The sequence below is a fragment of the Populus trichocarpa genome, chromosome 1, assembly GCF_000002775.5.
Source record: "Populus trichocarpa isolate Nisqually-1 chromosome 1, P.trichocarpa_v4.1, whole genome shotgun sequence".
NCBI classification, from domain to species: domain Eukaryota; kingdom Viridiplantae; phylum Streptophyta; class Magnoliopsida; order Malpighiales; family Salicaceae; genus Populus; species Populus trichocarpa.
The window spans coordinates 6938493-6948209 of record NC_037285.2 but is presented as its reverse complement, the minus strand read 5'-3'; the positions used below and the strand labels follow the sequence as shown (position 1 = coordinate 6948209).

Below are 9717 nucleotides of genomic sequence, written 5' to 3'. Positions count from 1 at the left end.
ATAAAAGTTTTGGAAAAGTAACACAAGTTAGAAAAGTATTAGGGAGATAATACAGTTTGAACACATTTGCTATTGAAAATAACAGTTGTTTTAAAAATTATGTCTCTCTCTATTTAATTAACATTTATAAAAAGTTAACTCAAAATTTTATGAAGATCCAACAATCAAAAAATAAAATTCAAAATTCAATGACCAAGAAAAAATAAGTCACCGAGGACACACTGAAGTTTCATTTTCGACACATCCAGTACTGTTAGAAAGATCTTTACGAGACGATTCTAAATACACCTAAAAAGACCACAAGATACGGTTATAACTTGTTGGGGGGGTTTTGTTCGAGGTTAATTTAGGGTTAATTACAATCTCATTTGATGTTCTTTCAAGATGTAATTAAAATTATTTCATCGAGATCTTTCTAACAGTACCTATTACGTAAAAAATGAAGTCTTAGTATTTTCCTAGTGACTTTTTTTTTTTTATCTTTCTCAATTTCTTTTTACTACTAGATCACATTATCTTTTTTTTTTTCTTAGCTATTAGATCTTGACTTGTATATTTTAACCATTGAATCTTCATAAAATTTTAGATTGATTTTTGTTTAGGTTAATTAATTTGTAAAAATAACATGTATTGAAACATGACTAAACAACTATTTAAAACAGTGATTGCATACAAAAATATATTATGAAATGCGATTGTTATTCTAAATAAGGTTGTATTCAAAAATGATTTTTCAAACACTATAGGTTAAAACTTTGTAATTTTCCAAATAATATTTTCAATCTACAGTATTGTCCCAAAACTTTTAGGTATATTTCAAAAAAATCCGTTGTTATGGCCAAAACTCATCCTATCCCAGTAATTACGGATAAGATCAATGATTAATATCTTAATTAAATACCCCCACAAAATTCCAAATTAAAGCAACCCTTTACCACCCCCGCCCAATCCGCGCTCCTCAATTTCTCAATTAGGGTTAAAAAATCTCTCCCAATTTCCTATCCCTTCGATCGACAATGGAGAACAGCAACGATAACATCAACACCGCCATCACCACAACCACCAACAGCAGCATTGTATCGGTGGAGAATTTGAATAATGTAGCTAATTGGGTCAGCGCCACCGTGATCTCCGCCTTCTTTTCTTCTCTCGAGCGCTTCTCTTGCGTCAATGTTGCCACCATGGATCCTGATGAAGATGACGATGAGGCACAAGATCGTCCTCTCGCTCTCTCTACTAATCAGCACCTCCAACACAACGACGTTGCTAATCTACCTGTTTGATCGTTATCTTCTCCAGTATCGCGTTACAAAAGAAAACGAAAACGAAAAAGAAAAAGAAAAAGAAAAAAAATCAAGAATTGATTTTTATTGCTGGAGACCGTTCTTTCTTTTCTTTTTAGGGTTTTATGAAAACACAAAATTGTGATAACGTGATTGATTAATTACTATTGTATTCATTCTGTTTCTGTGAATTGAATGAGTGTACTTTATTTTCTATTTGTTTGTTCTGTTGACTGAAATTTTGTAGGGTTTTTGTGTTAATTGTTTACACTTTATGGAAATGCTTCCTGCTCTCGTCGACCCAAGGACGGGCATGAGAAAAATAATTGATATGTTTTCATCTAGGATGATGCGTAGAAGAAATGGATATGCTGTGGGTAAGTTAGTGCTTTTGCTGAGAGGTATGAGCTATCTCAGTGCTTTCATTACTGTCTGGGTGTTCGTATTATTATGTTCATAGACAAAACTTAACTGAATTCTACAATAAGAACATCATAATAGAAGATCATTAGTGATTTGAAATCTCATGAGAGCAAAATTGAAAGAATGTGTGTAAATTTCATGGACATAAGCTCGCAGCAGCATGTGGTTCTTGAACAAGGGGGGGCAGCAGCATGTTAGGTTCTTGAATAATAACACGTTGGTTTGTAGTAGAACATGATCACTCTCTATTTTGATGAAACATGTATAGCTTGTGCACTGTAATATGCCATGCAATGTGTTATGTTTCTTTCATTGTTGGTATGGCTTGATGTGATTCCTTATTTGCTTACACTAGAATTTATAGGCTTCAGTCTCTGCTGTGGTGAGAAAAGGTTGGGTGCCCTGGAAATGTTTGGATAACTTACTTACCTCATATATATATAATGAAATAGAACTGTGGCCTACCTCTGAAGCTGCTACTTTTGGAGTTTAACTCAGACCACTCTGAAAACAAGGACAGAGCCAATGTAACAGTAATTCTATAACGGCAACACACTAAATTCTTGTTGCTTGCTGAAGGCATTAAATTCTGCTCGCTTGCTTAAGTATCATGCAATAGGTTAGCAAGTAAGCTCTGCTGACTGTCGGAGTCATTGCTTTCAGTTTGTTTAAATTAGCTCCAAGTATATTCATGAGTTTTATAGGAAAGAAAGATTTTTCTTATGTAGTTTGACCTTTTTTCCTAGGCCTGAACTACCCTACCCATGGAGCAATTGTTGCTGAGAGAGTTGGTTTTGAATGCATCCTTAATTATATCCCACAGGCTCCTTGGTCTGGTCGGAGACATTCAATAACATTGGAAGAATATTGGGTTCAGACTAGTATTTATCATTCTCATTCAGCCTCTTGTCTCTATATTTTCTTTGTCATATTCGCTTTAACTTCCTGTTTGGATGTTGTGCTATGTGGAAGTTATATCTATACGCTGTATACAGGTGTGTTTGCGTCATATTTTCTTGTCATTACTCCAGTGAAAATACTCGGACATAATTTTCAAGAAGACATGTATTTGAAGAAGGAAAGAAAAACAGTAGAGGATTGAGGCAAAATATGATTTTTTACTAGGAATTCATATTGCATTGCCCTGATTCAACATTTCATTGCATCTATGCAGCAGATATTTTACATCTTTGTTTCTCTCAACCTTGTATTTACACCAGGTTCCTAGTCTCGCCTGATGAAAAGTAATAGTAAATACATTTGCTGATCTGAACAGGATGCTAGTTCGTGAATGTTCAACTTACCAGCATTACTCATCTTTGCTCTCCTTCCAACAAAGCAGCATGACCACACAACGGCAAATTATGTACAACCTTGCCCTCGCCCCCTTCAAAGCCTTGTTCTTTGCCTGAATTCTGGTTTGCCTTTGTGTGGATGAAGTAGCTTCCTTTCCCTGGGAAGTAGACAGTTCCATGAACACGAGTCCCCTTTGATCTTTAGACCAGAACAATCTCTTGTGCCCTTCTTTGTCTCTTTTTATGTAGAGCTTCTTTCATAGAGGAATCTTTTGAAGGAGTTACTGTCTGAAGTTTATTTCAGTTTTCTTTTTCAAGTCAGTAAATAAAGGGTGGAAGTAGCACGAAACTGAGTTACTGGCCCTAGTCAGCCTTAGCTGTTTTTCTGTCCTCTTCCCTGGTTCAACATCCAGATTTTCAGGGCAGTTGTATCCTGCATCACCCAAAATTAGTGTTCTATTCCAGGATTTATTCCCTAAAAGACAAATGGATTACATATCCCTCTAGACTTCGGTTATATAAGCTTTTAGCTAGCTGAATCACAATTACCTTGGCTGAGGTGGGGAGGTGAATTTACCCTTAATTTTTTCCCTTCTCATGACTATTTCAGGACCGGTCTTTCTTCGTCATTTTGACATGGTACAAAGTTTTTCCCTTGCGAAAGTACTTTTCGGTTAGTTACTGTGTAATGTACTTTGTTATTTATTTGTCTAGAGAATTTATATGGTCAAATTCAAATTCCAAAGCACCAACCTATCCAATTTGGCTATGCAACCTTGTTTCGGTACAAGTTATTAAGAAAAATGCTTATATGGGTTCTTGTGCAGCTCTCTCTATCTTTGATTATGAATGTTTGTTTCACTAGTCATGTATAGAACAGAACCTTTCACGTAGTTTTTCTCTCTTTCATATTGTAATTTACAATTATGGAGTCCTTTAAGGAAACACCATATTCTCTCCCCAACAACCTCCTAGGAACTTAAAAATAATACACCCAACTATGTAAGAAGTAGGCTTTGATGCGCTAGTGTTGGCAAATACAATTCTTGGAATATAGTACGAAATAGCTAGTGGACTCTGCCAATCATATTGCTGGGATTTCATAGTACGATTTAGAAATTTGATGCGCTACTGTTGGCGGTGCAAAAAAAGCTATGTTGCTGGGAAAGGGAACTATTCTGCTGATTTTGTGGGGAGGTCTGGCACATATGCTCAAGGTAAAGCCTTCCTTCTTCAGTCACGTGACTTCCACGTGGGTTTTCAATTTCTTTCCTTCAGACCCTAAAAAAATGAAAAATAAGGAGGCCATCATTCTTTTGTGTCGATCTCGTTCCAATATCTACAGCTTTGAACATGTGGTTAATGAGATTTTTAGAATTCTTGAAAAGGATTAACCTAATCAATGGTTTTTATTTTCTTATATAAATTAATTTTAATTTTTGAAAATGAAACAAATAAGTTTAAAATTTTATATTATTATCTTAATTGTCTCATCCAATTTTTATTATTTTAATTTTAAGAAATTGTAGTAGCCTAAATACCCTTTCTTCTTTGTCTCCAAAGAAAAACCAATAGCCTTAAAATTTATCCTTTTTTTAAAATTTAAAACCATACTTCCTAGATGGATAATTAATTATGAAATTAGATTTTATTTATAAAATTTAAAATCAATTCCATATAAAAAGAATTAAGATTTGTTAGTTAGGTTAAAGGATATTAAAATTAATTTCATATATAAAGAATTATCAATTAGGTTAAAAAAGATTGATGTTTAGGGTATTTAAATCATTTTAATAGTTTTTTTATATATAAAATACAGAAAGAACCTTGAAGAAGATAACAAAAAGACTTGGTTTTAAATATACCGAAATTAAAACTAAAATTGAAAATATAAAAATTAACTCTTAAATTTAGAAAAAAAAGTCCGAATACAGCTGGAGAAAGCATATATACTTAATAATAAATAGAAGTTGGAAAAGGTATATATACTCAATAAATAAATGAATGGATGAATGAAATAGATACAAGTGGCAGCCAAAAGGTCCACGGGAGTAAAAATTTCTTGGTATTCAACCGTGTGGGCGAATAGTATCAAAACCCTCCTACAAAGTATGAACCACAAAACATCAAATCAAAATTCCAAACTAAAAATTCGCATCTAACCCCATCCTTAACCCTAAGTTTTATCACAACCATATGAAGCCAAGAACAATAATAATACTCTTAACCATAGCCGGCTGCTTCGAAAATTCCTCCCTCCCTCTTCATACATATACAGGAGCAATCACCACCGCCATGGACACCTTCACTGTCTTTCTGTCATGGCTCAACAAATCCTTAATCCTGTGTTTTTCTCGTTATTGTTTCTAACAACAATGACTCTAACAAGAGGTTTGTCTATAAAATGCCGGGTAACAGTAGTACCAACAACACCCTTGGTTACCTTTCTTGAACGTGTCCAAGAAACTGCCCTCGACACTTTTGGAGAAAAGAACTTTGACGCAAAACTTTACGTCGATTTGTCATTAAAACTCAATCTTTCGAAGACAGAGAAAGCTTTTGATGGGCTACCAAGAAGTGGTGAAAACGGGACTGTTTCAGTCAAAGCCTTGAAAGAGTTTATTGCAACCTACTTTGATGATGCAGGGGATGATCTCCTGTACTATGATCCAGTGGATTTTGTTCCTGAACCCGAAGGGTTCTTGCCTAAAGTAAAGAATCCAGAAGTGAGGGCATGGGCTCTCGAGGTTCATGCTTTATGGAAGAATTTGAGTAGAAAAGTCTCCGATGGGGTTCGTGAACAGCCTGAATTGCATACTTTACTTCCCCTGCCTGAGGCAGTGGTTGTGCCTGGTTCACGTTTCATAGAGGTTTATTATTGGGACTCGTATTGGGTAATTAGGTAATTTAATGTTTCTGCACTTCCTTTTTTGGCGCTTTTCTTTGTTCTGCTTTACTTCTTATTGCTGTCTGTTATGCATCTTTGGATGGTTTTACTTACGTGTGTGTTTAGCATTGCGGTAGAATTATATCAACCTCTAATTGGTCGATATCATACGGGACCCATTGGTTAAGTCTTTCAGGAGTATTCCTCTTTGGTGCATCAAATTATGGTGAGAATAATATAGAAGAGTGCTTATCATGCAGGGGCTTGCTGTCAAGTAAAATGTATGAGACTGCAAAAGCAATTGTGACAAATCTCATTTTCCTTGTGGATACGTATGGCTATGTTCTTAATGGTTCAAGGGCCTATTACACCAATAGGAGGTAATACTTGTTCCCTTTTCTGACAAGTTATCTTTTCCTATTCTTGTTACATCTTTCTTCGTGTAAGAATTGTTTGAGGTACTTGTCTATATTTATAATTTACCTGCCAATTTTTTCTCATTGAATCATCTACAGCTTCTTCTTTTTTCTCCTTTTAAATTGCACAAGAACTGGGTTATCATCCCTGAACTAATCTCTTTCCCATTACTGATTGTCCTGTTTCATTCCCATTAATTTTTTTTTGTTTTTATTATGAATTAGAGACTTTCAAGCTCAAAGGCCGTGCCTTCTTCTTCTTCTTCCTTTTTTTTAATCTAGTTGTGATTTGCTTGAAATGAGTTCTGCTTCGATTTGACTTCTTTTATGCTTGAAATTAAGCTATAATCTTGTCTGCTGTTTTCAGCCAACCTCCCCTCCTGAGTGCAATGGTTTATGAGATATATAATAGAACTTGTGATGTGGAATTGGTTAGAAAGGCTCTTCCTGCATTGCTCAAAGAACATGCCTTTTGGAACTCTGGTACTGCGTGATATGCCCTTTTGCTTTCCTTCTATGTTTAGTTTCTTTTCTTTTTTGTTACTTGAGCTTTTGTAAACAGTACCTTGTTCTTGTTGTAGAGATACATAAGGTCACCATCCAGGATGCTCAAGGCTGCAACCACAACTTAAGTCGGTATTATGCAATGTGGAACAAACCCAGGCCCGAATCTTCTACAAAAGCATGTTCTTGCCTCTGGCTAAGTTACTGAAGCATTATTTGACTCTGTTCCATATAGGTAATTGGAGACACGTAAGATTTGTAATATGTTTACTTATTTTCTCTTACAGGATAAGGAATCTGCTTCCAAGTTCTTGAGTAATTCTGAGAAACAACAGTTTTACCACGACATAGCTTCAGCTGCTGAATCCGGATGGGATTTTAGTACAAGATGGATGAGGTAATGTTTGCATTATAAAAATCTGCTTGTACAAGAAAAAATTATTTCATGTCCTCAATCTTTAGTTCTTTACCAGTTTAGTCATAATATCAATGATGAGAATGTTATAATCGTTGAATTTTAGCAGAATTGGAATATTAAGTTGCTATCATTTATTTGCCTTGTTACAGGAATACGTCAGAATTCACTACATTGTCCACGACATCAATTTTACCTGTTGATTTAAATGTTTACATACTCAAGGTATGGTTCGAATACCTTATAGAGAAAATCTAAAGTCAGTAATTTTTTCACTTAATATCAAAGCAATCATTGTGTCTATCATTTCAGATGGAACTAGATATTGCCTTTTTGGCAAATGTCCTCGGAAACAAAGCCACAATGGAGAGTTTCTTGGAAGCTGCCGAAGCAAGAAAAAATGCAATCAATTCTGTTTTCTGGAATGGCGAGAAGGGACAGTGGTTTGATTACAGGCTCACTAATGGCACTATATGCAAGGTATTTTCCATGCATGTGTTTGAAAAGCCAATATCTGATATTATATTTTTCTCTGATTATTTCATGATTTTTGTTGATTTCATACTTTCAGGAATCTGAAACATGGCAAGCTTGTAACCAAAATCAGAATGTATATGCTTCGAACTTTATTCCTTTGTGGATAGATTTGTTCCATTCAGGTTAGTGACTCTCCATGTCTCCTTTCGAGCATTTCACAAATGATGTGCATGATAGAGAGAATCATTATTAAACTTATCTTAATCACCCTAATTTGCAGATAAGGGATTTACTTTTCTAATTCAAAGTGCATAAAGCTGAAGCTTAGTGCTTAAGAAGTTAAGTTTACTTATCATATAGCTGAATTGCTAGCTTATAGGTACTCTAAAGCTCCTGATTCAAATTGAAAAAGAAAACTGTATAGAACTGAAAGTGGGACAAGTTATTCAGCACAGTTAAGAGTAAGCTAGCAGTCATATCAGATAGTTTTATTATTCTAGATAATTAGAAGGTCATCAGAATTGACCCTAGGGATTGACCGCAGGTGTAAATGTTGTAAAACAAGTGATGTTCTCTTTCCCCAATTTATCAGATGCTATGCTATCTGGACCCACCGTATGCTGGCTTTATCTGTTAAGAAAAGATACAAGCCAGTATGACTTCATACATCTTAAGTTACTATTGAGATTTTTATAAGGTCTGCAGATAGCCTTCCATTTGAGAATTAGAAAGCAAAGGTTTAGATCACCTTGGCCTTTGATTCATGAGATGACTTTTTCCATACGGACATATATTAGGCTATATTCTCTTCTTTTGAAAGTTGAATACTGAAAATGCTCTTGATTTTCACGATTGTGAAGATGCTGCTTTGGTGAAGAATGTCATGGGGAGTTTTCAAAGTTCAGGCCTGATTCATGTTGCTGGAATTGCCACTTCTTTAATAAATTCAGGACAACAATGGTTAGTAATCTATTTTACCTTTTCCTTTATCTGAAACGTTTAATTTAAAAATCGTTCTTACTGTATCTTAATCCTGGAAACCTTTATGGCATAATTTTGTGTCTGCCAACCTTTTAAAGATCTATGGAAAACTGCCTTTATCTGAATTTTGTATAAACTGATAGAATTTGTAAAAACAGGGACTTTCCAAATGGTTGGGCGCCACTTCAACACATGATTGTTGAAGGTTTGCTGAGCTCTGGATTAAAAGAAGCAAGGTCATTGGCAGAAGACATAGCTGTGAGGTGGATCAAAACCAACTACGTTGGATACAAGAAAACAGGCGCAATACATGAAAAATACGATGTGCAAAAATGTGGAGAATTTGGAGGTGGCGGAGAATACATACCCCAGGTAGATATAAAACCTAAAAGTAAGTGTGGTCGCATACATATTTTACACACATCTGTACTGATTTCAAGATTTTTTGGTGATGCAGACTGGTTTTGGTTGGTCAAATGGAGTTACATTGGCATTTTTGGAGGAGTTTGGATGGCCTGAAGACCGGAGCATAGGTTGTTGATCGGCTTGGAAACTGAAGAGAGGGATTTTTTATACAACAGTTTATTTTTGCGATCCAAGGCATTTTTTTCCACGTTATTTCCTCACGCATGCCATATTGTAATTTGATCACATGCTGATAGATCCTATTGAACGCGATCAGTCTTGTTTCTGTGATCTTTTAATAGAAAATGAATTAATGAACTCATCAGTCTCATTTCCTTTTGTACACCATGCATTTAAGCCTATTTATATCAGAATGTGCTTCTGACGTCCGAGGCTTAATTTTTAATTTCATATGCAACTTCCTGTAAAAGGCAAAGAATATCCCTCTTTATCAGCCTATAATGGGCATCGAGACTGAAATAGTCCAATTCCACACGCTCTTGTATGCTCAGTTCTGGGTGGAGGAAAGGCATTCGAAGGCCTTGCTTAGTTTTTGGGTAATCCATATCAGAATTTGAAGACGGTCATCAATCTGAAAGCATGCTTATGAACTTCCATAGCATCATATAGA

General features: G+C 35.3%; 2 protein-coding genes across 4 annotated transcripts; both read left to right on the top strand.

The window, feature by feature from the left end:
• Window positions 1-888: 888 nt before the first annotated feature.
• Window positions 889-1499, top strand: LOC7467058 (uncharacterized). The gene has a single exon (XM_002299410.4). The coding sequence runs from the start codon at window positions 1017-1019 to the stop codon at window positions 1281-1283; it is 267 nt and encodes an 88-aa protein (XP_002299446.1). The 5' UTR covers window positions 889-1016; the 3' UTR covers window positions 1284-1499.
• Window positions 1500-5081: 3582 nt separating this feature from the next.
• On the top strand, window positions 5082-9404 carry LOC7467057 (trehalase). Of its 3 annotated transcripts, none has more exons than XM_052449989.1 (11): window positions 5090-5903; window positions 6026-6268; window positions 6672-6787; window positions 6886-6986; window positions 7096-7205; window positions 7376-7448; window positions 7536-7703; window positions 7795-7882; window positions 8561-8660; window positions 8840-9053; window positions 9139-9404. In XM_052449989.1, the coding sequence occupies exons 1-11, from the start codon at window positions 5323-5325 to the stop codon at window positions 9220-9222; spliced, it is 1878 nt and encodes a 625-aa protein (XP_052305949.1). In that variant the 5' UTR covers window positions 5090-5322; the 3' UTR covers window positions 9223-9404. The 3 variants fall into 3 exon arrangements, with proteins under 3 accessions (XP_052305950.1, XP_052305949.1, XP_024449717.1); XM_024593949.2 differs by having other exon boundaries at window positions 5093-5903; window positions 6149-6268; XM_052449990.1 differs by lacking the exons at window positions 8561-8660; window positions 8840-9053; window positions 9139-9404 and adding an exon at window positions 7981-8549 and having other exon boundaries at window positions 5082-5903.
• Window positions 9405-9717: the final 313 nt, after the last annotated feature.